The sequence below is a fragment of the Citrus clementina genome, unplaced genomic scaffold (genome assembly GCF_000493195.1).
Source record: "Citrus clementina cultivar Clemenules unplaced genomic scaffold, Citrus_clementina_v1.0 scaffold_2, whole genome shotgun sequence".
NCBI classification, from domain to species: Eukaryota; Viridiplantae; Streptophyta; class Magnoliopsida; order Sapindales; family Rutaceae; genus Citrus; species Citrus x clementina.
Genome location: NW_006262688.1, coordinates 29,806,528 through 29,832,540, shown reverse-complemented (window position 1 = coordinate 29,832,540; position 26,013 = coordinate 29,806,528). Strand labels below are relative to the sequence as shown.

Here is a 26,013-nt window from a genome sequence, read left to right as displayed (position 1 = left end):
CGAATCTTATATATTAAAGCTTTCTGAGAAACTTGAGGTCTCCAAAAGCCGAGCCCGATGGAGTTATCTACCACCTTTATATTATGAGTGATGATACAATCATAAATTTTTGTACGAATTTATTTTGTACAAATTGATATAGCATCAATTCATTAGTTGAATAAAAATATAAAATAATAAAAATAAATCATGTGGGCTAAAATATATTTAATTTAACTAATGAATTGATACCACATCAGTTTGTACAAGAATTTGTGGCTATATCATTACTCTTATATTATTCGTTATCACCATTAATGGAAGCTTGCAGAAATCTGGAATATTGCATGATATGAGCTCATTTGTTTCAACTTTTTTGTGTTCATTTTGACTGAGCTCATAGATCTGGTTTTATTTCAAAATTTACAAATAAAATCCACACGCAACGGAATAATTCAAATGAAAAGACAAATTACGAGTAGTCATAATGTCGTCATTGAATTCAACAACCACTCACTTGAAATCTAGCTCCAGCTGGATCACGTCCAAAATTGAATGAGCTTATTGCATGTCCTCATTTAGCTCTTAACTGTCTTCATCAGCTTTTGCCTCTCTATATATATGCACACATACACACTTCAATATTTCATCAGCAGCATCCGAAAACTTTTCTTTTTTCCTTCCAAACCTGCTGCCCATTTGAAAAATTAATTAGCTGAAGCAGAAGAGATCATGAATATATGCTTTGAACATCCTGAGCTGTTTGGCTATTCTCGCTGTAAACTCTTGATATCCCAATTTGTATAATTTCTTAATTTTCAAACTTTGGTTGGAATTGGTGTTGGGGTATCAAGAGTTTACAATGAGATAGCCAACGGCTCATGTTGTTTTAAAGGCATATATATGATATAGGTTGGTTACGTAGAATGAGTGGTGTATTTTACAGATGTGGAAAGTTGGGCTACAGGTATTCGTTTAAGACATATAATATATCATTTTGAATCTTGTGACAAGATGAACCAAACTTAGAACAACATGTGGTTGATCTAGAAATTTTGTTTCTTTTTTAGTCATTTTGTTATTTTAAGTATTTGTTCTCTCTATTTTTCCAAAAGATTTTAGGATTTCTTTTCTTTTTTCTTTTTAAATATTGGATTTAGATGCCATTTGTTCTGTTTTCCTTATTTAGAGTAGAAGAATTTTATTATAAAATATTATTTTTAATTTGCATGTTTTAGTAAATTCATGATATTTAGAACTCTTATATCATTTCTGCATCGATACTACTTCTTCTCTATTAATTCCTCACTCCATCAGGTTTTATAATTTTTTGGACAATTTTGACGCTGCTTCTTCTCTATTTAATTTTCTTGTCGATTAACTAAGCATGTTATTTGGTGACAAATTCATCTCTTTTCTCTTAACGTGGTGTTTGGTTGGGAGGACAGGAAAGTAATTTAAATTATCTTTTTATTTCTATTGTTTGGTTTGACAAAATATATAAGAACTTAATTTCTATTAGAATTTAATATCCATCATAATATAGAATTTGAAGTCCAAACCTAATAATGAAAATTTTAAATTCCTCTTATATTAGAAATTAAAGTTTCCAAAATTACCCTTCAACTTTTAAACTTGTTTAATGCCATTAATAATTATTATTTATAATTTTATTTTATTGATTTAATATTATAAATGGACCTTCACTGAAAAGTCGCTGGACCATTGTCGGACTTCGCCAGACCGCCGCCGGACGTCACTGGAAATTCGCCGGATGTAGCCGAACTTTCACCGGACAGTCGGCGGACCTCCACCGGACCTCGCCGGAAAGACGCCGGACCTTACCAGAAAGTCGCCGGACCTTCGCCGCCGGCCACCGGACAACCACTTTATTTTTTATATATATTATTACTAATTTAAATAGTTTAATTTTTAAAGTAAAAATAAATCTGTCTTAAAAAAAATTATATTCATTTCCTTATCAAATTTTATATCAAACCAAACAACAAAATTTAATTTCACTACTCTTCTCCGTTCCTTTTCATTCCACTCTTTTCCTCTCCTGCTTTTTTGTCAAACCAAACATGGCCTAAGTTTTTTTTAAATAATTTGGACATGTGCATGTATAGTCTTTCTCCCAGTTATAAAACATCTAAATTAATTCAAATTATTGAGTCGTAGGTTTGGTGGTTTGACTTAAAGATGACCACGTGGTAATCTAATTAAGACTCTTGTCTAAATTACAACTTGAATAAAATAAAATTATATTATTTAAATTAGACCGTGTATTCATTAGTTTTCCTTTTTCCTAATTTAATTCTTATTCAAGTTGTAATTTTATTTTAGGCAAGAGTCTTAAATTTAAGTTATTAAAAATATAGTTTTTGTGGTGAGATTGAGTGTTGAGCTTCTATTTATTCAATATTCTCTAGAATCAATGAATCTTAACATAGTAGATTTATTCTTAAAATCTAACATGAATTCTAATTTAGAACCACGCAACAGTAAGCAGATTAACCGAATATGACTCAAGACACCAAAGCCTTGGCCATAGAACTTTCGCGTGAAAAAAAACCGATGATCAATTCAATATGAGTTTGTTAGGATAAATAGATCTATAAATAAACACTTTGGGGCTACGATAGAATTTGCGTGAACAACATGAAGTTCAAAGAGAAACTGAAGTTTTTCGTTTGGACTCATTGCTAGGATTAGATGATTTCAGATATTTGGTGGGTCAAATCGATTCCTCATTATTCACTAATAAGGGCCATGTAATTGTATGTCAATTTTATGATTCAACATTTCAACGTATATCAAATTAGTTTTTGGTGTTTCAGTTAGTTTTCCAGTACAATTTTTAAAAGATTTTACAGGGACAAATATTTAAATGACTAAGAAATAGAAGTACATGAGAAACAGAAACTATCGAGTCAATATGTCAATCATATCAATTAACGAATCAATAAATAATTAGTAGTACAAAGCAATTCTTTCGCCTATAAAGGGGCACATGACGGAAATGGTAACGTATAAAAAGCTTCCAGAAAATTTCTGCCGTCTAATAATTGAAGTTGAGATGAATGGGAAATGAAACCCCTCCATTGCCAATAAAAATAGTGTGCTCCCCAGCCGGCAGAAGGGTATTTGCAGCATAGTCCACGATATTTAAGCTCTTGCAAGCATTAAACACAAATTTAATCCTCTTATTCCGTCCGGCCCTCACAAAAACCCTTTGGAAACCGATGACTTGCTTGATATAAGTTGCAGCTATTTCTGCAGGGGGCTTGGAGTACACAATGACAACATCACTGCCATCTGTGCTGCCAACATTTTGAACGTCAACTTTGAACTCAAAATAATCATCGCATCTCAGGTCATTGACCAGAACACCAGGACACCGGGTCTTGGAGGCATCACTCGTATAGTTTAGATTGCGACAATGTTGAAGTTTGTTCAAATTTACGTGAATTGTCTTCGTAAAGGAAAGTAGATTGTATTTGAATTGCGTATAGCTGAGGCCGTATCCGAATGGATAGAGTGTTGGGCCGTTGTAGAATTTATATGTTCTTCCCGGATAACCTAAGCTATCAATAGGCCTCAATGGCATGGAAGTCAATGGTAGCATCTGGACGTAATCACCATTATACCAGGTTATGGGCAATCTTCCACCTGAAAGCAATATCATCATTTCTTTGTTATACCGAAAGCATACATACACATTAAAATCGAATTAATCAATATTCCCCTGTAAATATATACTTACCAGGATTGAATTTACCGAAGACAACATCAGCAATGGCACGGCCACCTTCCTCTCCAGGATAGCCAGCCCATAAAATAGCTTTGATGTTAGTGTTAGTCTCAGCAAAGGCGATATCGACGCCACCGGCAGACATGATTACGAGAATGACCGGACCTTTGGCAACTTCAGCAACCTGGTTGATAAGCTGAGTTTGGTATCCAGGAAGCCAGAGATCTTCCCTGTCCAAGCTCTCTGCCTCAACTGACAAATCCAAGCCTGCCAAAATTATGGTGGCATCCGTGGTCTTTGCGGCTTCTGAAGCAGCAAATATGGAGTTATTGCTCTTGCAGGCAACGTCATCACATCCCGTCTTGTAGGTCACGTTTGCATACCCAGAGAAGCCAGCAATTGGAGACATGTATCGACAGGGAATACCTACAACAATTAACATGTCGTATATAATTAGTTTTTGAAAACTAAAGAGTAAAGAGCAAATGTATCTCCTTTATTTAGATTGCGGTTTGGTGGTATTCAATGAATGTACCTGCGTAATTTCCAATCATGGCTACAGTAGCATTGGCGTGTGGCCCCACAACTGCGACTGTTTTGACCTTGGCAGAGTTCAAAGGCAGAGTGTTCTGATCATTCTTTAAAAGAACAATTCCTTCTCTGGCTGCTTCTGCGGCTAACTCTATATTTTCATCCGAGCAAATATCTTGTTTGCCAAGAGATACATACTGAGGGCTTCCATCGAAGAATCCTAGCCTCATTAGAACGGTGTAAAGGTACTTGAGAGATTTATCTATATCTGTTTCCTTCACCTTCCCTTGTTGCACTGCATTTCCAGTAAAGTTTGTGTAGTATTGTCCACAGTCCAAATCCAATCCTATAACGAAATAAAACCGTGCATAAACTTCATTAATTAATTACAAAACCAAAGCACCAATATGTTTCGGAAATCTAAAGACTAACCCGCTTTTAGTGTTTGGGCAACAGCATCTTCTTTCGAATCACTTAGAAATTTGTGGTTATCAACCATAACTTGGATTGAATCACAGTCTGCCACTATGTATCTGAAAAAAAAAAAAATAGTTCAATAGTTATAAAAAAATAGTTAGCAATTATAATTTATTGTCCGTTAAAAAGCAATTCATTGAATTATATTATAATAGAATATTAATTGTACCCGTGAAGATCCCATTCTCCCCTAACAGTTTGATTTAAGAGCTTTGGGTCAGCACAGGAAGGTATGCCATTGACACGGTTATAAGAGCACATAACACTGCTAGCGTCGCCTTCTTTGACACACATTTCAAATGGTCTAAGGAAAGTTTCCTCCATATCTTGCTCGGTCACCTTAATTTAAAATCCAATAAATCGTTAGAAATTTAATTTGGGTTGTATCTCACACTCCGTAGCTTAGTCAATTCTTCGTCAATAGATTAAGAGGTACTAACCCTTGCATCAAAATGATAACGATCAACTCCCTTCCAATTATCAACATCATAGGCAGCATAATGCTTGCAGCAGGATGAAACTTTTAAAGGTCTAGAGTTCAAATCCGTAGCATTTTCATGTCCCTCGACGTCTTGTAAGCCCCTAACATAGTTGACTGCATATCTTCCAACAACAAAAGGATCTTCGCCGGGCGTCTCAGTGATTCTTCCCCACCTTGGATCCCTCGCTACATTAATGTTTGGACTCCAATATGTTAACCCACCTCTCCCTAGATTGTACATCGCTCGTGCTTCCGTTGAAACAGCCTACAACAATAAAGAGTGAGTTTTAGTTTAATGAATTCTTTTTTAATGAGGATTTCTGTAATTTATTAAAAATGTGAAAAAGACTTTTACACACTTCAATAAAGTGCGACAACTGCTCATTAAAAAATTTCGATTAATTTAATTATCCACGACATGCTAACAAAAATAAATGAAATGGCGCGTGAGATCAAATACCCGGCCTATCTTTTTCCATAATGACTCATTGAATGAAGCTGTTGTGAGGATGACAGTGGGAAAACTTGTCGCTCCAGGAACTACATCATCGAAATGAGTGCCGGGACCGACATTAGACACTCCATGGAGTGCCTCGGACCACCACTCGTACTGCGGAAGCCCCAACCTTGGGACGCCGTGAGCAAAATCTCCGAGTTGCTGCACTTTTTCGTCAAGGGTCATTCGGCTCACCAAGTCCTTCACTCTTATGGAGTAGGGTAAAGATGAGTCACAGAAGAGAAAGCTTGACATTTGCAGTCCAAGTTTAGAGAACCGACCGGGGTCACAAACGAAGACAGGGCTACTGCTGCCATTCGCATCAACAGCGTTCGTAGAGAAGACAAGTAAAGCAATGGAGAGACTGATCAAGCATAGGAGAGAACTAACTACTTTTGCCATCGTTCTTATTCTTAGTCTTTGAGAAAGAAGCTTGTAGCTATGAAGCAGTTTATGAAGCTGCCTATCTTTTTATAAGCAATTAATTATGCGCTTTGAGTTCATCTCAAAGGTTATTATCTTTGACTAGCTGGATTGCTGTTATAAAATTACAGTTTCACGGTTTGTAAAGATAATGCGAACCACGAAATCTCTATTTAGTTTATGACAACAAACTTATTGCTAAATTTTTTTCTAATACTTGATTAATCATGGGTGACAACTAAAGCTTGCTGTGCTCGATATGGATGAATGCAAGGAGATTTTAAGAACAATATAAACGATTTGTTGTTTCAAGTTTCAACCCATTTGATTGTTTTTTATCCAATTCTCACAAACTGTCGCGAATTGATGGCGATTGATTTAGCCAATTAGCCAAACAATAATAAATTTATAGTTATGTTATCTCGTTCAAATTTATTCTAGACCGGTTTATTATTTTTAGTTGGACATTGTGAGTACATTTATGTAAAATTCGTTAACGATTACTGAAGATATTTGGGAAAGATGGGGATCCTTTGACTGGTTAAAATTGATTGGAACCTAAATATTCATTTATTCATTGATTCCATACAATCTATTTAGAAAAAGATTTTACAAAACGATATTATCTTAATTAGGTTACAGAATTTGATAAAACATATGAAATATTCAATATCCAAGTAGTTATGAAAAATTTTGTCACCTATTTTTTTATGAAAGTAAAATTGTTGAAAGAAAATACTGTTTTAAGTTGTTAATTCATCTATTGTACTGATGGTTCATTATTAATTGTGTCACCATCTAAATAAAAATATAAGATATTTACCTCATTTAGAAGAATGAAAAACATTCTAAAATACTGATGGCAAGAATCAAAATCACTTTAGAGCTGCAACTAAAATTTCTGTTTATTGTAGTAAGGCAAAATTCCTTGTGCCTGCTCTTGTTTATGTTGAATTGTTGAACACGACACACACCACCAAACTTAATTATCTCAATACAACCTATTATGATTTGCTTATGTAAGCTTATCATCAACCATAGAGCTACTAATTGGAATTTGGAAGCAAACCTCGTTGATTCATGAAATAGTTTTAATCTTTCGAATTAACTAATTAATATTAACTTCTTTTTTTTATAATTAATTTATGAAATGGAGTCTTAGCCTTATCTTTTTCATAAGAAAAAGGGGAAAGAAACTAGATGAATTAATTTGTTCAAAGGATTAAAACCAAATTGATCGGCTGAAACGGAATTCACATTAATCCACGACCTAATTTTCCTGATTTTCATATTCAACTTAAATAACTAAAACAAAATTGTTTGGCTAAATCAATCGGCATTAATTTGCGACATTTTAGGAGTGTTGGATAAAAGAAACCATCAAATGGGTTGAAACTTGAAACGACAAATCGTTTATTGTTCGTAAACTTTCCATGCATTCATCCGTACTTGAGCACAGCGAAGTAGAGTTGTCACGCGTTACTGTAACGAAGTATTCGACAAAATTTAACAAATATGTTTGCTGTTATAAACTAAAAGGAAAGTGAGGGGTTCACATTCTCTTCTAGAAGCCGTGTACAATATTAACTTCATAACAGTAATCTAGCTAGTCAAAGATAATAGCCAATCACATCAGCCAAAGGGGGCAAAAATCACTTATAAAAGCACACAGTTGCCTCATAATTTTTCCATAGCTAAAATCTATAGCTTCCTTCTCAAAGAATAAGAAGAGGATATGATGGCCAAAGTTGTTAGTTTCCTCATATGCTTCAGTCTCTCCATTGCTTTACTTGTCTTCTCGACAAACGCTGTTAATGCAAATGACAGCAGTAGCCCTGTCTATGTTTGTGACCCTGCTCGATTCACTAAACTTGGATTGCAAATGTCAAGCTTTCTCTTCTGTGATTCATCTTTACCCTATTCCGTAAGAGTGAAGGACTTGGTGAGCCGAATGACCCTTGATGAAAAGGTGCAGCAACTCGGAGATTTTGCTCACGGCGTCCCAAGGCTGGGGCTTCCGCAGTACGAGTGGTGGTCCGAGGCACTCCATGGAGTGTCTAATGTCGGTCCCGGCACTCATTTCGATGATGTAGTTCCTGGAGCGACAAGTTTTCCCACTGTTATCCTCACAACAGCTTCATTCAATGAGTCATTATGGAAAAAGATAGGCCGGGTATTTGATCTCACGCGCCATTTCATTTATTTTTGTTAGCATGTCGTGGATAATTAAATTAATAGAAACATTTTAATAAGCGGTTCTTGCACTTCATTAAAGTGTGTAAAAGTCTTTTTCAGATCTTAATAAAGTACGAAAATCCTCGTTAAGAAAGCATTCATTAAACAAAAAACTCACTCTTTATTGTTGTAGGCCGTTTCAACAGAAGCACGAGCGATGTACAATCTAGGGCGAGCTGGATTAACATATTGGAGTCCAAACATTAATGTAGCGAGGGATCCAAGGTGGGGAAGAATCACTGAGACGCCCGGCGAAGATCCTTTTGTTGTTGGAAGATATGCAGTCAACTATGTTAGGGGCTTACAAGACGTCGAGGGACATGAAAATGCGACGGATTTGAACTCTAGACCTTTAAAAGTTTCATCGTGCTGCAAGCATTATGCTGCCTACGATGTTGATAATTGGAAGGGAGTTGATCGTTATCATTTTGATGCAAGGGTTAGTACCTCTTAATCTAATGACGAAAAATTAACTAAGCTACGGAGTGTGAGATACAACGCAAATTAAATTTCTAACGATTTATTGGATTTTAAATTAAGGTGACCGAGCAAGATATGGAGGAGACTTTCCTTAGACCATTTGAAATGTGTGTCAAAGAAGGCGACGCTAGCAGTGTTATGTGCTCTTATAACCGTGTCAATGGCATACCTTCCTGTGCTGACCCAAAGCTCTTAAATCAAACTGTTAGGGGAGAATGGGATCTTCACGGGTACAATTAATATTCTATTATAATATAATTCAATAATGAATTACTTTTTAACCGAAAATAAATTATAGTTGCTAACTATTATTTTATTACTATTGAACTCTTTTTTTTTTTTTTCAGATACATAGTGGCAGACTGTGATTCAATCCAAGTTATGGTTGATAACCACAAATTTCTAGCTGATTCGAAAGAAGATGCTGTTGCCCAAACACTAAAAGCTGGTTAGTTTTTAGATTTCCGAAACATATTGCTGCTGCTTTGGTTTTGTAATTAATGAATGGAGTTTATGCACGGTTTTATTTTGTCTTAGGATTGGATTTGGACTGTGGACAATACTACACAAACTTCACTGGAAATGCAGTGCAACAAGGGAAGGTGAAGGAAACAGATATAGATAAATCTCTCAAGTACCTTTACACCGTTCTAATGAGGCTAGGATTCTTCGATGGAAGCCCTCAGTATGTGTCTCTTGGCAAAAAAGATATTTGCTCGGATGAAAATATAGAGTTAGCCGCAGAAGCAGCCAGAGAAGGAATTGTTCTTTTAAAGAATGATCAGAACACTCTGCCTTTGAACTCTGCCAAGGTCAAAACAGTCGCAGTCGTGGGGCCACACGCCAATGCTACTGTAGCCATGATTGGAAATTACGCAGGTACATTCATTGAATACCACCAAACCGCAATCTAAATAAAGGAGATACATTTGCTCTTTACTCTTTAGTTTTCAAAAACTAATTATATACGACATGTTAATTGTTGTAGGTATTCCCTGTCGATACATGTCTCCAATTGCTGGCTTCTCTGCGTATGCAAACGTGACCTACGAGACGGGATGTGATGACGTTGCCTGCAAGAGCAATAACTCCATATTTGCTGCTTCAGAAGCCGCAAAGACCGCGGATGCCACCATAATTTTGGCAGGCTTAGATTTGTCAGTTGAGGCAGAGAGCTTGGACAGGGAAGATCTTTGGCTTCCTGGATACCAAACTCAGCTTATCAACCAGGTTGCTGAAGTTGCCAAAGGTCCGGTCATTCTCGTAATCATGTCTGCCGGTGGCGTCGATATCGCCTTTGCTGAGACCAACACTAACATCAAAGCTATTTTATGGGCTGGCTATCCTGGAGAGGAAGGTGGCCGTGCCATTGCTGCTGCTGTCTTCGGTAAATTCAATCCTGGTATGTATATATTTACAGGGGAATATTGATTAATTCGATTTTAATTTGTATGTATGCTTTCGGTATAACAAAGAAATGATGATATTGCTTTCAGGTGGAAGATTGCCCATAACCTGGTATATTGGTGATTACGTCCAGATGCTACCATTGACTTCCATGCCATTGAGGCCTGTTGATAGCTTAGGTTATCCGGGAAGAACATATAAATTCTACAACGGCCCAACACTGTATCCATTCGGATACGGCCTTAGCTATACGCAATTCAAATACAATCTACTTTCCTTTACGAAGACAATTCACGTAAATTTGAACAAACTTCAACATTGTCGCAATCTAAACTATACGAGTGATGCCTCCAAGACCCGGTGTCCTGGTGTTCTGGTCAATGACCTGAGATGCGATGATTATTTTGAGTTCAAAGTTGACGTTCAAAATGTTGGCAGCACAGATGGCAGTGATGTTGTCATTGTGTACTCCAAGCCCCCTGCAGAAATAGCTGCAACTTATATCAAGCAAGTCATCGGTTTCCAAAGGGTTTTTGTGAGGGCCGGACGGAATAAGAGGATTAAATTTGTGTTTAATGCTTGCAAGAGCTTAAATATCGTGGACTATGCTGCAAATACCCTTCTGCCGGCTGGGGAGCACACTATTTTTGTTGGCAATGGAGGGGTTTCATTTCCCATTCATCTCAACTTCAATTATTAAAAGGGAGAACGTGTTCGATACTCCATATGTGTTATATACACTGTTTAATGAATTGTTGTCATATGTTCGAGAGAGGCGAAAGAATTATTTGTACTAAAAACATTGATTTATTTTTTCATTGATGAGGTAAATAAAATTAACTTTTCTATAATTGTTTCCATTCAAATTTTCAGAATTTCACTCCTACACGTGCTACCACTACAAGCCCCTTCCTTTTAGCTTAAATAATGAAGAATAAATGGATAATACAGTCAAAATGAGCTGGCTTGGTTTATCTGGGCTCGTTAGGGGTCCAAGGGTAGTTCTTGGGCGATCAGAATTGTGTTCTCATCATGAGGTGTTTGTACAACAAGCATCACAATCTCGCATCTCACATCGTGCCCTAATGATGATATCATAAAGAATAGTAATAATTAATTGTACATATTTAAAATAAATAGAATAATAGTACAATCAAACGTCCGAGAGAAGTTGATGAAATTTTCCATTTTTTAAGAGAGAAAAAGGTAGCTTTGTTTTGAGTTCGCAGAAGAGCCAGAGTGTCACTTTCCACTAAGTCCCCTAATTTGATGGGACTGTTAGTGATCCCAAAACCCAATTAAAATCCAACTTCCTTGAGAAACGAAGATGTTAACTCATAATGTCATCATTTAGTCAACAGACCACACACTTGTCAAGCCTAAGCCAATCAAATGCATATTTCATACACTTTCATGTCGCCATTTCACACTTTCTTGATCACATTGACCAACTATTCTCATCAATAAATACACACTCAAAATCATAAAAGATAATACTACTCAACAATATTGAATAATGCAACTCAGTAATTGCAGCCATGGCCAGAAAAACAATGTTCCTCTTTATTTTCTTTTGTTTTTTTTTTATTCTCCTCCCCCTCTCAGCTTCTGCAGAATGCAAGTGTGATCTCACTGAAACCACCGGCGGCAGTGGCCACAAAAACAAAGCTTTGAAATTGAAAATCGTTGCGATTCTATCAATCCTGATTGCGGGTGCTTTCGGTGTTTCAATTCCAAGCTTTGGAAAAAACATCTCAACTTTTCATCCTGAGAACAATATTTTCTTCATAATCAAAGCCTTTGCCGCCGGTGTGATTCTTGCCACAGGCTTTGTCCACATACTGCCTGATGCGTATGAGAGTCTAACTAGTCCTTGCTTAAGCCCAAAACCATGGCAGGATTTCCCTTTCACCGGGTTTGTGGCAATGGTTTCCGCGATTTTGACTATGATGGTTGATGCATTTGCCACATCTTTTTATCAACGTTTGCATTTTAGTAAGGCTTTGCCTGTTAATGATGATGACAAGGAGATGCATGCAGAGCATGAAGGTCATGTTCATGTACATACACATGCCACGCACGGCCATGCGCATGGCTCTGCTTTTGCATCGTCGGATGCTTCTGGTTCTGGGACTTCTGATCTTTTCCGACACCGAATTGTATCACAGGTATCAATTGCTGTGAGTTGATTGTTTACTTCCCCCTTTGTTTTCTATTACACCATTCTGGTGGTGAGAAAAAAAAAATCCTCAAATATTTTATTTTAATTAAACTATCTAATTCTTTTCAAAAAATAAATAAATAAATAAACTATCTAATCGAAGAAGCAATTTCCAGAGAGGACAAAACTTGTAACAAGTACTTCTGATAATTTATCGCGCCGCTTGTGTTTGCGCATGTTCCAGAAGTTGACTGACTAACTAGTGAGTACGTCCTGAAAGTCCTTTGGTGTGGTCAATCAATTGCACGTGCACGTTGGGCTACGTGGGTTCCATGATAACAGTTCCTGACTTTACATCAATCTTGGCATCAGGTTTTGAGTTTCGAATAAGATTCAGAAAGTCAGTTTTGCAGAAAGCATTATCTGTGACACTACTGATATGCTTTCTGATACAAAGATGGGTCGATGTTTTCTGGTACTGATATGACATTAGTTGGAAAATAGAACTGTGTTTACTGTTTGCATCATGTGGGTAGTGCAAAAAATAGGATAAAGGCATTTACAGTGTGGGGGCTATCTTGCCTTTATCTTCATTTGAATTATATTTCATTTGAATTATATTTAAAGCATATATGGTGAAGATACTACACTATATTATATCTGTTCGTTGAAAAGTTTGTTCACTATTGCGAAGCCTTCAATTCTCCTCCACGTAACAAAATTGAATGTTTTATAGGTATTAGAGTTGGGGATAGTTGTGCATTCGGTGATCATTGGGATTTCATTGGGTGCATCCGGAAGTGTAAAGACAATCAAGCCCCTCGTAGCAGCACTAACTTTTCACCAGTTCTTTGAAGGCATGGGCCTTGGTGGATGCATCTCTCAGGTACTCTCTACTTGTTAGTCACAAATTTTAAAATGTAAAAGCCAAGAACACAAAATATAAAGAGTATTGATGGTGTTGATTTGTTTGTGGAAGCAGGCAAAGTTCAAGTCAAAATCCATAGTGGCAATGATACTTTTCTTTTCCCTGACCACTCCCGTCGGGATTGGAATTGGGATTGGGATATCAAAAGTTTACAAAGAGAATAGCCCAACAGCTCTTGTTATTGAAGGCATTTTCAACTCTGCTTCAGCTGGAATCTTGATCTATATGGCGCTTGTGGATCTTCTTGCAACGGATTTTATGAGTCCTAAGTTGCAAACCAATTTCAAGTTGCAGCTTGGAGCTAATTTTTCTCTTCTTTTAGGCTCAGGTTGCATGTCTCTCTTGGCTAAATGGGCCTAAAATTCACAGCCATGCTTTCGCCCTCCTGTGTTTACGAAATGCAAACTTGTTCGTGCCTTATTGCAACTTAAAGCGTAATTGCCTTCATGTAAAATATAATATTAAGGGTTAAGTATCTGTGGGTAACACTTGTTTTGACATATTATAAAAGGATTATACATATTTTAAAAATACTCGATTAGATGATAATTCTTTAAGTTTTACTATTAATTCTAATGGAAGTGGTAAATCAGTTAGGAAATGACGTGCTTGTTTCTACTCATTGATTTTTATTTTTTTTCAATAGAAAATATATAAAATTAAATGTAAATCTTAAGTTGAATTCATTAACAAGGCTTTTTTTTAAAGATAAATCAATTTTTTTAAAAAATTATTGTTGAATCAAACTCATTTTTTAACATAATAAAAGGCAATCTCTCATGAATTAAGATAAATCTATGTTGCGTTTACTAAACTGGAATCAGAATGAGCTAGAATCGGAATGGATAGGAATGGGAATAGGGAATGGGAATCATAATAAGTTATTTGCTTGAAGTGTAGAAATCGAAATTGGAATGAGCTGAATTGCCATAAATGTGTTTATTTTGTCTCGGAATCAAAATCGGAATGAGTTAGATTGTGACAAATTATTAAAAGTATTTAATGAATTATTGTCATAATTATTATTTTATATTTTAATTATAGTGATTATTTATTAAAAAATTATTATTATTAATTATTTTCAATAATATATTGATATATTAATTAATAATATTATTACTTATTTAATTATAATAATATATTAATTATTGTGATTATTTATTCAAAAACTATAATTATTAATATATTGTTGTTAATAATGTATTAATATATTAATTAATAGTAATAATTATATTAATTAATTAATTAATAATAATAATAATATACGAATTAATTATAATAATTATATTAATGATTATTATGATAGTATATTTATTAATTAATTATAATAATAAAAATATATTAATTATTGTGATTATTTATTCAAAAACTATGATTATTAATATATTATTGTTAATAATGTATTAATATATTTATTAATAGTAATAATTATATTAATTAATAATAATATATGAATCAATTATATTAATTATTAATAATAATTATAGTTTTTATATTAATTAATAGTAATACTTATTTCAATTAATTAATGATAATATATGAATTAATTATAATAACTATATTAATAATTATTATAATAGTATAGTAATTAATTAATTATAATTATAATATATTAATTATTGTGTTATTTATTCAAAAATTACAATTATTAATAATTCTTGTTAATAATGTATCAATATACTAATTAACTATAATATACTAATTAATTAATTATAATAGTATATTAATTAATTAATTATATATTTGGCTTTTTTATTTTTGATATTTATATTTTGTATTTAAAGGAGGGGCATTTTAGGAAATTTAAAATGTCAATGGGGCAAAATGGGAACTCTAGGGAATGAGAGATTGATTCCCACCTCCCCCATGGGAATCAATCTCCTATTTCCCATTCATAAATAGTTGTGGGCCCTACGATTCTGATTCCGATTTTAATTCCTACTCCATTTTTGCGAAGTAAACACCATCAATCATTTCGATTCTGGATTTCGATTTCCAATGCGGGAAGTAAACACACCACTAATGTTTTTATTTCATTAGCTCTAATTTTGCAAATGTTGGACTTGATTCCTCGAGAATCAGTTTGAGTCCGGTTTTATGGCTTAGTAAGCATTTGTTTTAGCTTGCAATTACTATCGTGCTATGAATGTAGAGAAGATGAAGCATGTAGACGGAGCACGGGCAAGACAAAGAAAGAAGGGGGGGGGGGGGGGGGGGGAGAGGAAAGAAAGAAAAGAAAAGAACAAAGAGATAACAAACAAAAGGTGGAAGATAAATAAATTTATTTTTCTAATGTTACCTTTGTGCTATTAGAGTTAATTACAAAAATTAACTAATTACCACTTGATTGAATGTTTTTAAAACATGAGTCATATTTTAAAAATATGTCACCACAGAATAATTAACTCTAATACTAATTGAGATATTTCACTAATCATGCTGAAAACCAAACTTTTTAAAATTCCGGAAGGTGAGAATGAGCTTTCTGAAACGTAGAAAAATAAATGGATGTGGGAATTGTTCTAAACATAGGGATTTGTAGTATAATTTGGCGGTAATATTAGTGAAATTTTAAATTTTGGATCACCATTGCCAACATAAGCGTGTGATTTGCCTATTCACACTTGATGCTAGGAATTCAACTAAGAAAGTCAGCTCATTCAACCCAAATGACAAATCTTGAGTAGGAGTTAAATCATGTTTATTCAATAATCATTCTTCTTGATTTTTCGTCGGTGGTGAATATTCTCTCCATTTGAAATTTTATCAACTGACATCAATTCTAAATTTGAAGGTATTTTCTTACAGTGGCTACTACTAAAATCATTACTCCTCAAAAAAGTATATTAGGTACTTGTGAAAAATTGAAAATTCATTGATTCATAAGAATAGAAATATTTTTTTTAACTTTAATGAATACAAAATTTATTAGGCACATGTGAAAACTGATTAATTCGTAAGAATAAGAAGTATTGTATTATCATTAAATTTAGGTTGATTCTCAAGTTATTAAAAGAAATTCAAAACTTTTATTGTCTTGACTGGTGTAATGATATACATTTTTATTGTCCCGATTTATGTGATGGTATACATATTTACAAATTGCAACTATGTATCTAATTTCATAAATTTATCATAATTATTAACTTATTATTTTTGAAGAAACAAAATAATGACAAGATAAATAAAATAAATCGTTTTTGGGCCAGCAAATTTTTCCGGGCCAGCCAACCCTATGGTTGACTGGTTTACATGTCTGAGCGAACCAAATATTCGGTCTATTAAGACTAAACCGAACCAAAAATTCGGTCTATTAAGACTAAACCGAACCATACTCCATGCTCTCTTTCAAAAATCAATCGAACTCTACCCATCTGGACGATTCTGCGAAACTGAAACAAAACGGAAGAGTTCGCTGAATTTAAGTTCGTAGTTTTCGTCAGAAACAAAATAACAATGGCAGCCGTGGTGAAAAAATTCTTCATCGCATCGATGTTTATGTGGATGGCTCCGCTTGCCATTTTATACGCTTTTAATCATAATTTGCTTCCTGGTAAGATCAAACTTTTTTTTTTTTCTTAAGCACTTGTTCTGAAGTTTGGTAGCTTAAGCTCGAATTAGTTCCATTAGGTTGATAAAAATTGTGGATTTTATTGCGGCTATTACTTCAATTGTTTGCGTGTGAACGTTTTTGTTTTTGTTTTGTTTTTTTTTTCTGGGTTGGTGGAAATAGGATCTAAATCGAGGAAACAAATATAGTTTATTGTGAATGCCCTTTTCATTTTGCTTTGTTATCAATTGGTAGGTTTGCTCTTGTTTTTGTTGAATGCAGTGTTTTGACTCTCGCAACTTAACTTCATTATCCTGGAAAGGATGCTAACCATCTCGCATTAAGAAGTATCTCCTCAAGCTTAACAGAGAAAGTTAAGCCTAACGCTTTTTTATACACGTGTACTTGAGTGCCACCACCCGTACTAGTTGATTTTCTTTTTTGTTCCGATATTTGAAAAATGATGTATAACTAGAAAATTGGATAACACCATGCTTTTTTTTTCTTTTTTTTTTTCAATTATAAGTTATTGCAATGGAAGTGTGCTTCACCGGGAGAGGGAAGCGCCATGGATGTGGTTGGATTACATATGGCTTGGCCATTAACAATTTAACATTTTATGGAAAGCCTATGTGATGGGAGTTAGGGTTTTCCATTAATCGTGTAATCTGTCCAGACTGCAGGGCACTTTGAAATTAGAAAAAGTAAATAAACCCTGGCTAACATTTGCAATGATAGACCTTTTTTTCTTAAAGACAGTCTAGGAACTGGTTTTATCTCTTTCTAAAATGGTTCCTTAAGTCAAAACTTCGAAGCCAAAGGTAGCCCCTCCTCTTCTTAGGGGATTACTCCATTTCTTTTTTGAGTATATTATAAAATTGATATCAATTATTATACTTTTCCTGATGTGTGCACCAATGCAGTTCATAGGAGTATCTTGTTGAAGCATCATCATTTTTCCTCTTTGATGATAAGATTTTGAAGTGTTTTCACACTTTCTGACAGGTTCAACAAATTTGACACCTTACTCTGCAACTCTGTTGAGTGGGTTTCTTGCTGTGATATCTGTAAATATAGTTATTGCATTTTACATTTATATGGCAATGAGGGAACCTTCAGACAAACATGAGCCAGACCCTAAATTTCTTGCCGAGGCAAAAGCTAGTGTAAGCCAGCCTACCGATAAAGCTGAGGTTTCTTCTGAATCCCTCAAGAAAAAAGAGTAGGATACCAAAGCCTTGGCCATTTCACCTTTGAGAAATTTTCAAATGAATGTGCGAGCAGGGCTCACTGCTGATTGGATAAAGTTGAAATATGCTTGGTTATCTATGTTTCTAAAGTGTCATGCCAGAGTTTCAGTGCCAACCCTACAATTTTGGGAGATGTATGATTTTGTGCTGTTCACTTAGTTATTTTTTCCTTTTTCTTTCGAGAAAAGAACTTGGTGTGGACGAAGTGTGAAGGGAGGTGGAATGCTTTTGTAATAATCTTCATATGGTGCAATTATTGGAAACCAGCCGCTTTTGTAATAATCTTCATATGGTGCAATTATTGGAAACCAGCCATTAACTGATGAGGATCTTCATATGCTTATGTAATGCTTATCATCTTCATATGCTGATGTAATGCTTATCCTCTTCTATCCTTTAGCTTCAAAATTTCCTGTAGTCTACTCCTCTCTCTCTCCCCTTTTTTTTAAAATCTGGAACAATTTTTTTGAATTAATTGTGTTGATGAGCCAATAGTAAGTTCTTAGTTCTCTTCAATCTTGTGTGAAAAATGGTGATATAAGATTGGTCTTGAACCTTCAGTTATGATGGCTTATTTGGGTGATCAAATCTATTACAATTGCATTAGCAATGGTTAGACAATTTGAGGTTCCACTTTTGGTTATCAAGGTTGGGAAATGATTTTTCATTACGAATATAAAAAGCCAATAAATTGAATAGTACTTCTTCTCCGAGGTTCTCACTACATGAATTATATAAGATTATCGTCCGAATGCTGCCATAATCAAGCTTGCCCATCATTTTTGTAATGTATATTTCTGATTGATCCTTGGAGAATTATTAGATAACCAAATTCTGAATGCAACTTAAAATATCATTTGTTTCTTTTTGTGGTCAATGAAATATTCAATAAATAAATGTTTCACTATATACTCACATCACAGTTTGAAACTTGAAAGAACATTGGCTGACAACAGTTAACATAGAGATTCAACAAACAGTAACGTTGGAGAAGTGTTTGATACAAATGGAATTGCATATTACTCCGGGAAGATCCACTTGGAAGAAATATCTGGAAGTGGCTTGAAAATTAGCAAGTAACTTAGTGAAGTAAAAACTTGGAAAATCTAATGAAAGTTTAGCAAATATAATATTTACCTAAAGTTAGGTCTGTAACTGTTAGTACATACGGCAAATATCAGCCAACAACTTCATCATGAATCCATGGTTACAAAACTGAACTCATTAATCTTAAAATTGTCATTAAACAGATAAAGAGAGGCACAAATATGCTCAATCTGTTATATCAAAACAGAGTTTGGCCTCATCCCAAGGACCATTAATCTCAAATTTGTATTCTTGAATTCGTATAAGCCAGTAAGGACACACCACGTTCACAAAAACCAACAAGCCTAAAAACAACACAAAAAGTAACTGATGCAACATATGAACAAATGCCAGGGTCACAATCATTAAGGCCACAGAGAATAAAAGGTGCAAACGAAAGGAGTATTTCTTTACACAGTAAGTGACTAGCGGAGCAAAAAGGAAGACTAGCAAGGAGAAAAGCATAATAGCAAAGACATGAAGCCTTGATGGAAGACGGGAAGCAATGAAAACAGATGCTACAACAGAAGCATTCAAAGAGATACAGCTAGTTAAGGTCGGATTTTGTAGAGCCCCTGGAGCTTTTATAGTGGATCCTGAGTAGTCATGCAGGAAGAGGTGGAGGACAAGAAGTGAAATGGTTAATGCCCAGATGGAGTCTGAGCTAATGGATCTCGTGAGTGTTTGGTAGATAGGAGCTAAAACATAAAGCCCAGTTATAAAAAAAGAGATATTCAGGATATAATGGAATAAAAGGTTAAGAGAAAGCATTCCTTCAGTAAGAACTAGAATCAGGAAACCTGTTCCAAGGAGACTAACATCTAGAAGCAAGAGGGAATTTTCATCGAGACTAGATCTAAGAGTGTAGGCCCAAACTAATACAACAAGAGCAACAATGCATAGATATTGTGAGATCGAAACTGAGTCTTGCATCACCTTCAAAATGTCCCTTTTAACAACACTGGCATTCATGACCATTTGCTCAAGAAAAGATTCATCGGTATGGTTGTCCTCAAAGCCAGGTTGCATCCCTCCGTATGCCACTTTCCTCCATCTTGGTGGATTCGGAGAAGAGCTGTTGTCTTCCATTTCCAACCTATCTTCAAATTTACTTCAAACTGTTAGCAAGTACAAGGATTCACGCAAAATTAAAAGAAACCTGTCCAACTAAACCAGCAATAGTTACTCATTAAGAAAACTGAACAAACACATAAATTTTTCGTTCCTATAACAAGATCTACACATTTGGTAACGAGAGCAATCACCAAATGCATAATAAGCCATCTGAAATTCTTCAAATGTAAGAATTAACAGATCATGTATATCATCACATGGCATAAACCCTAAGAACCTAGAAGCTAAAACTGAATTTTGGGTGAAAAAAAGAGAAAAAAAAAGTACTCCTATGCAAATTCACAATTAAAGACAGCAGAGGCCAAGAATAACAAAATCGGCCAAAAAAAATGAATTTCAAAATAAATCCAGTAGAAATAGGAGTGAAATTTGCTTGCATTGAATTACTGACCAATTTTCCGGTGAAGAATCGTTGAGCCTTTATCTCTTTTTTGATCTCTCCATTGTCTCTCTCTTTTCTCGTCCGCTGCGTCTGTCTCTCTCTCTCTCTTGCTCGCTCAGTTTCTTTCCTTTTTGCTGGTTGTGAATTTATGATTTCCTGATTAAAAGAGAAATCTTTGTTTGCGCCAATATTTCTTTCGTTATGATAATTGCTAATAAAAGTAATTTTTCTTACATAAGCTTTTCTTCGGTGGCCCCCACTAAGATCCTACGTGGTAAGCGGCACTTTGAGACGCTATAAAATACACGTCATTCCTCCCTTCTTGCATAAATAAATAACAAAACCTCAGATCAGAGAAACCGAGCAGAGAACGAGAGAGGGGAGAAACAGTAGGAAACCCTAATAAATCAATCGAGCGAGAACGAGAGTGATTTTGATAATTTTTTTTTTAAAGGCAAATAGAGAGAAACAGGGAAGGGCAAAGATGGGAAAGAAGAAGAAGAGAGTATCGTCGAAGGTTTGGTGCTATTACTGCGACAGGGAATTCGATGACGAAAAGATTTTAGTACAACATCAGAAAGCTAAGCACTTCAAGTGCCACGTGTGCCACAAGAAGCTCTCCACCGCCGGCGGCATGGCCATTCACGTCCTTCAGGTTCACAAAGAGAATGTCACCAAGTAATAATCTTTCTTTTTTTTTATTTGATTAATTTTGGATGATACGAATCAAAATTTGGTTCTTGGTAAACTTTTCATAATTGGTCTATTTGCTGAATTCAGATATTTAACAAGTGAGTGATATGGCAAAAAGAAAAGCAATTTTTTTTTTTAATAGGAAGCAAAAAGAAAGCAATTTTGCATTGGGATTTTTTAATACGATAGCTACATTTTCGTAGATCCTGAACATCTAGGAGTTATTATTTGATTAATTAAGCTGAAGGCAAGCTACTGCAACTGCATAATAATTGCATGTTAATCTGGGAACAACCGGGTATGAAAGTATCGTTGGGTATGTATATTGAAAATGCTTATAATTTTCATGTAAGGCAGCACAGTTCAAGTTATTTACTGATGTGAATTTGTTGATTTTGAGTTATTGAATTCTTTGTTACTGTGTATGATGAACAGAATAATAGTATACTTCCTTTTTGACATGGTATACTCATTCAGTCTCAATTTTCTGTTTTCATACCTACTGTCTTTGAAATTATACTTCTTTTGCCAGAGTACCTAATGCAAAACCAGGTCGAGAATCGACTGACATTGAAATTTATGGAATGCAAGGAATACCACCTGATGTCTTAGCTGCTCATTATGGAGAAGAAGGTGAGGTGCTTTGCAAATGCGTCACTTATCCACCTAATTTATGGATTGTTTTTGCACCAGTTTGTTTGTTGTAATTAGTTTTGATTGAATTAGAAGCTAAAGAGCAACCAATAAATAGATTAGTTACGAACAGTTGGCTGCTGGATTTCTCTATGGTGTTTGGTTTTTCTTGTGAACAATTGGCTTATGCTTTGCTGGAGTTTTTTTGCTCTCCTGCTCACATGTACACAAGACAGCTTATTTTTCAGTAGTTGAACTTCTTTTTGTATAGTTTGCTTCAATCTCCCTGGTCTTACTATTCATATTCAAACTTTTTTTCAAGCTAGAAACTGAACAAACTAAGTTAGGGAGTACTTGTTATGTTTATATCTTAATTGTTGATTCAATGCTCGTGAAAGTGATAGATAAGTACTTTCTAATGTTCTAAGTGTCTTGGTGGTTTTTGGACTCGGTACTAATTCTGTCTTAAGAAAATTTGAAGATTTTGCACATCTGCAGCTATTGAGCAAATAGAGCTTCACTCTTAACAAATGTTAATATTATTGCAGAAGAAGAAGTTCCATCTAAAATGGCCAAAGTGGATACTTCTTTCCCACAGCTGGTAGGTGGGGTGGTCCCAGGACAATTGGGTGTCAGCTATCCTCCTCAATCAACTTTAGGCATGATGCAGCCAATGTAGGTTTCCTATTGATTCTCCTTCTTCTTCTTCTTCTTCTTCTTCTTCTATACATACCTCTCGTAAAAGGAGCCATAAAGTATAATTCTGTATGCCCACTTTTTAACTCTCTCTTTCCTTGCCATAATCCCAAATCATTACCATCCCTTTCTTTATAAGTTCTTTTTCATTTTATTAATCATTATGATATGGTAACATTTTCATGCCATGAGGTTATATGTTTATTGAAGTTTTTTACTGATTGTTTTTGGGCCACAGTTATAGTTCTGCAGTTCCCGTGCCTCCTGCTGGTTGGCCAGTGCCTCCTCGTCCTCAACCCTGGTACCCACAGCATGCAGCAGTTTCAATTCCCCCACCCGCTGCTGTGGGTTATGCTCAACAGCCTTTATTTCCTGTGCAAAATGTGAGGCCCCCTCTGGCATCGTCTACGTCACCTGCACTCCAACCTTCTCCAGTAGTTCCTCCTGGAATGCCCTCGTCTACACCTCCTGTTACCGTATCCCAACCCTTGTTTCCTGTGGTGAATAACAATACGACTAGTCAAAGTTCCCTATTTTCGGCTCCTATTCCCTCAACAAGTATTGCACTGAGCTCTTCAGCAGAAATTAAGGGTTCAGTTGATGCCCATTCAAGTGCTAACACATCTGTGACCAACAGCTACCATGTCCCAAGCATGCAAGGTTTGATTATTCTTTCACTAATAATGAAAAATTTTCTTTTCACAATGTTATGTTTGATTGAGAAGGGTGTCTCATTTTTTTTTTTCAATTTTTCATATGATTAGACTGCTTTATATTCTTCACTCTATTGATAATTAGATGGATATTTAATTTTATATTCTTTGTAGTTAGCTAAGGTGGGTTATGTACTGTGTAGTTGGTAGTTTTTTGTCTCTCTTTTTCTCTCAGACTCCTTGCATTCTCTATTGTGTGCATACACACTGAATGCAGTTCAAATGCATGTTTAAACTTCCTCTAGTTATGGTTAAAAGGAATAGGTTTTGTATCACCTAGCATTTGAGAGTGATATCTTTATATAATTGTACATCTAATTCCTTATCTGTTTAGCTTGATTGGTACTAAGACTAATATTGTCATTGTACGATTGCTCATTGGATATCTACAAGTTTAATTTATGTTATCCTTGAAATTCAAGAAGTTTTTGAATAGGTCAACTTTTATTTCCCATCCCTAAAACATGGTGTCTAAGTTGATTTTTCTGATTTATGAAATTATATCATATTTGCAGGTGGGACATTATCCAATTCTCATTCTTATGCTTCTGGTCCAAATACTGGTGGTCCTTCTATCGGACCACCCCCTGTAATTGCAAATAAAGCTCCTGCAACCCAGCCAGCTGTTAATGAGGTCTATTTAGTTTGGGAGGATGAAGCAATGTCCATGGTTAGTTATTTTTGATAAACCATGGTTAATATTCTTAAATGCAAAGTAAAAAGGTGGTTATCTCAAATATTACTGCAGACTTGTTAATTGTGGTTGTGATTTGAAAAATATGCAGGAGGAGAGAAGAATGTCCTCGGTGAAGTATCAGGTGCATGATGAAACTAGCCAGGTAAGTTATAACTACCTCTTTAAAATATGGAGTTGGTTTGTATTTTCTAACCAGATGGATAGGCCTTATGTTTCGTGTTTTCAGATAAGTTGTTTACGCTTTGTTACCTATTTAGAGAGGTATTTTCTCTATGAGTTCCAATTTTTTTTTTTAATCTTCACGAAATGAGGGGCAAAAAATGTTGACGAACATGCTAGCTTTCTTTTAATTATCATTTTGCTCCAACTATTGGATGATGGCAATATTGTTTATCTTAAACTGCTATTCTCCGGTTTGCACGCACTGCCTCCAACTGTTGTGGGCGTCAAAAGAATCAAGTAGGTATTTGCATTTTTCTAGTAATTACACTTTTGATAAGCTTACTGGAAACAAGTACAGGATTCTTCAAACTAATATTGTACCCAGTTAAAAGAACAAAGTGTATGTACTTGTCCTCCTAAAATTTGGCTTAATTTTGTTGTTATTCATTCACCCTATGCTTGATTCTCAAGTGTTTTGGGTTTGAGTGGAACAAGGTCATACCCCAAAAATTTTTCATTCCCATCGTTACAATTTATTTTAATGATCGAACAGTGAATTCAGACTTGGCCCAGGTCAGCTTCTTCTGCAATGTTTGGCATCACTTGTATAGGACCAAGCTGTAACATATGTGGTTTCTCAAAATGATAGTATCCTCAGTTCTTCTCTTATCGTTTTGTTTGTGTTTCTGTTTCAGATGAGCTCAATTGATGCTGCCATTGACAGAAGGATATCGGAAAGCAGGCTTGCAGGTCGAATGGCATTTTAGGCCGACTGGGCATCAGACAATGAACCTGTTGGAACCATTTTTTTAGGGTCTTTAGAAAAGAGCTATTTAGATATGGTGTTGTATTCTTTGCAAGAAAGTAAGTTACAAGCAGCTGAAGCAGTGAAATCTGAAATTTTATTTGACTTTTTTATTTTTCCTTTTTTTAAAAAAAAAGAAGAATATCTATTTCTGGTCACATTGTAAACCTATTGGAATATAATTTTGGTTCTCATTACACATTTATCACATTGAATTTCCATTTTAAATTTTCTCCCCTTTCTCCCGAGTTAAAATATATCTCCCAAGTCCTAATAGTTATGGATTTCTATGTACTGATTATGGATCTTTTTGCACAATGTTTTAGAATAGTATAGCACAAATTAATGAATAAAGTCAAACATGCATTTCAAGCAGTGGGTGGCCATGGAGGTTTTTTAAATATATATGTTTTTTTTCTGCTTTTAAATTTTGAATGAAGTTGAATCACTTGATTATTTTGTCATTAAGATAATAAAAGCCCAAGAAAATGTTTGTTGGTTCGCGCTCGTTCACTCTGATTTACAAGATATCAAGAAGGAAAACGAACAACTCGGTGCCTTTCTCTCTGGTTTGGTTTCCTCCCCTTCCTCAGATGTATGCTTCTTTTGTTAGTTTATTCTTTTTCTTTCCTTTGTGATTTCCTTGTGACAAAATTAGCCCTTGTCGCTCCCATACTCCCATACTTGCTTGCAAAAATGATTATATTTTATTAATCTGCTTCCAACAGCTGCAAACTTCACGGCCAAAAAGGTGCTTACAATATTTATGGGTTAAAGATGGGCAAATGGAAAGAAACACACTTGTCATGCCTTAGTTGAGTGCAAAATGACTTTCTCAGGTTTGGATCCTTAGAAAATCT

The 26,013-nt window shown here is 35.0% G+C and overlaps 6 protein-coding genes across 8 annotated transcripts; 4 read left to right on the top strand and 2 right to left on the bottom strand.

Moving 5' to 3' along the window:
- Positions 1-3,040: 3,040 nt before the first annotated feature.
- LOC18050859 (probable beta-D-xylosidase 2) lies at positions 3,041-6,120 on the bottom strand. The gene is made up of 7 exons (XM_006448558.1): positions 5,683-6,120; positions 5,182-5,487; positions 4,911-5,080; positions 4,697-4,797; positions 4,269-4,610; positions 3,746-4,159; positions 3,041-3,651 (listed from the first exon to the last, which is right to left on the bottom strand). Exons 1-7 carry the CDS (start codon positions 6,118-6,120, stop codon positions 3,041-3,043), a joined length of 2,382 nt encoding a protein of 793 aa, XP_006448621.1.
- Positions 6,121-7,854: 1,734 nt separating this feature from the next.
- LOC18050858 (beta-xylosidase/alpha-L-arabinofuranosidase 1) lies at positions 7,855-10,988 on the top strand. Its single transcript, XM_006448557.2, has 7 exons — positions 7,855-8,314; positions 8,510-8,815; positions 8,917-9,086; positions 9,204-9,304; positions 9,394-9,735; positions 9,845-10,258; positions 10,353-10,988. The coding sequence occupies exons 1-7, from the start codon at positions 7,877-7,879 to the stop codon at positions 10,961-10,963; spliced, it is 2,382 nt and encodes a 793-aa protein (XP_006448620.2). The 5' UTR covers positions 7,855-7,876; the 3' UTR covers positions 10,964-10,988.
- Positions 10,989-11,780: 792 nt separating this feature from the next.
- Positions 11,781-13,781, top strand: LOC18050857 (zinc transporter 8). The gene is made up of 3 exons (XM_006448556.2): positions 11,781-12,431; positions 13,161-13,310; positions 13,407-13,781. The coding sequence occupies exons 1-3, from the start codon at positions 11,802-11,804 to the stop codon at positions 13,710-13,712; spliced, it is 1,086 nt and encodes a 361-aa protein (XP_006448619.1). The 5' UTR covers positions 11,781-11,801; the 3' UTR covers positions 13,713-13,781.
- A 2,885-nt stretch (positions 13,782-16,666) lies between these two features.
- LOC18050856 lies at positions 16,667-18,569 on the top strand. Its single transcript, XM_006448555.2, has 2 exons — positions 16,667-16,905; positions 17,908-18,569. Exons 1-2 carry the CDS (start codon positions 16,809-16,811, stop codon positions 18,126-18,128), a joined length of 318 nt encoding a protein of 105 aa, XP_006448618.1. The 5' UTR covers positions 16,667-16,808; the 3' UTR covers positions 18,129-18,569.
- A 690-nt stretch (positions 18,570-19,259) lies between these two features.
- LOC18050855 (phosphatidylinositol N-acetylglucosaminyltransferase subunit C) lies at positions 19,260-20,994 on the bottom strand. 2 transcript variants are annotated; one of them, XM_024190294.1, is made up of 2 exons: positions 20,764-20,994; positions 19,260-20,338 (listed from the first exon to the last, which is right to left on the bottom strand). In XM_024190294.1, exon 2 carries the CDS (start codon positions 20,325-20,327, stop codon positions 19,425-19,427), a length of 903 nt encoding a protein of 300 aa, XP_024046062.1. In that variant the 5' UTR covers positions 20,328-20,338; positions 20,764-20,994; the 3' UTR covers positions 19,260-19,424. The 2 variants fall into 2 exon arrangements, with proteins under 2 accessions (XP_024046062.1, XP_006448617.1); XM_006448554.2 differs by having other exon boundaries at positions 19,260-20,334.
- An 85-nt stretch (positions 20,995-21,079) lies between these two features.
- On the top strand, positions 21,080-25,381 carry LOC18050854 (protein SUPPRESSOR OF FRI 4). Of its 2 annotated transcripts, XM_006448552.2 has the most exons (7): positions 21,080-21,432; positions 21,980-22,080; positions 22,629-22,755; positions 23,015-23,436; positions 24,005-24,159; positions 24,275-24,328; positions 25,044-25,381. In XM_006448552.2, exons 1-7 carry the CDS (start codon positions 21,239-21,241, stop codon positions 25,113-25,115), a joined length of 1,125 nt encoding a protein of 374 aa, XP_006448615.1. In that variant the 5' UTR covers positions 21,080-21,238; the 3' UTR covers positions 25,116-25,381. The 2 variants fall into 2 exon arrangements, with proteins under 2 accessions (XP_006448615.1, XP_006448616.1); XM_006448553.2 differs by having other exon boundaries at positions 24,275-25,381.
- The last annotated feature ends 632 nt before the right edge of the window (positions 25,382-26,013 follow it).

What these genes read in the sequence shown, in the direction of transcription:
- LOC18050859 (XM_006448558.1), bottom strand. Translation starts at nt 6,120, where the DNA reads ATGGCAAAAGTAGTTAGTTCTCTCCTATGCTTGATCAGTCTCTCCATT. An exon ending in TATGGAAAAAGATAGGCCGG is followed by an intron (nt 5,488 to 5,682) that starts GTATTTGATCTC and finishes TTATTGTTGTAG; the next exon opens with GCTGTTTCAACGGAAGCACG. An exon ending in GGAGAATGGGATCTTCACGG is followed by an intron (nt 4,798 to 4,910) that starts GTACAATTAATA and finishes TTTTTTTTTCAG; the next exon opens with ATACATAGTGGCAGACTGTG.
- LOC18050858 (XM_006448557.2), top strand. Translation starts at nt 7,877, where the DNA reads ATGATGGCCAAAGTTGTTAGTTTCCTCATATGCTTCAGTCTCTCCATT. An exon ending in GTTATCATTTTGATGCAAGG is followed by an intron (nt 8,816 to 8,916) that starts GTTAGTACCTCT and finishes TTTTAAATTAAG; the next exon opens with GTGACCGAGCAAGATATGGA. An exon ending in TGCCCAAACACTAAAAGCTG is followed by an intron (nt 9,305 to 9,393) that starts GTTAGTTTTTAG and finishes ATTTTGTCTTAG; the next exon opens with GATTGGATTTGGACTGTGGA.
- LOC18050857 (XM_006448556.2), top strand. Translation starts at nt 11,802, where the DNA reads ATGGCCAGAAAAACAATGTTCCTCTTTATTTTCTTTTGTTTTTTTTTT. An exon ending in GACACCGAATTGTATCACAG is followed by an intron (nt 12,432 to 13,160) that starts GTATCAATTGCT and finishes AATGTTTTATAG; the next exon opens with GTATTAGAGTTGGGGATAGT. An exon ending in TTGGTGGATGCATCTCTCAG is followed by an intron (nt 13,311 to 13,406) that starts GTACTCTCTACT and finishes TTGTGGAAGCAG; the next exon opens with GCAAAGTTCAAGTCAAAATC.
- LOC18050856 (XM_006448555.2), top strand. Translation starts at nt 16,809, where the DNA reads ATGGCAGCCGTGGTGAAAAAATTCTTCATCGCATCGATGTTTATGTGG. An exon ending in TAATCATAATTTGCTTCCTG is followed by an intron (nt 16,906 to 17,907) that starts GTAAGATCAAAC and finishes ACTTTCTGACAG; the next exon opens with GTTCAACAAATTTGACACCT.
- LOC18050855 (XM_024190294.1), bottom strand. Translation starts at nt 20,327, where the DNA reads ATGGAAGACAACAGCTCTTCTCCGAATCCACCAAGATGGAGGAAAGTG.
- LOC18050854 (XM_006448553.2), top strand. Translation starts at nt 21,239, where the DNA reads ATGGGAAAGAAGAAGAAGAGAGTATCGTCGAAGGTTTGGTGCTATTAC. An exon ending in CACAAAGAGAATGTCACCAA is followed by an intron (nt 21,433 to 21,979) that starts GTAATAATCTTT and finishes TTCTTTTGCCAG; the next exon opens with AGTACCTAATGCAAAACCAG. An exon ending in AGGATGAAGCAATGTCCATG is followed by an intron (nt 24,160 to 24,274) that starts GTTAGTTATTTT and finishes AAAAATATGCAG; the next exon opens with GAGGAGAGAAGAATGTCCTC.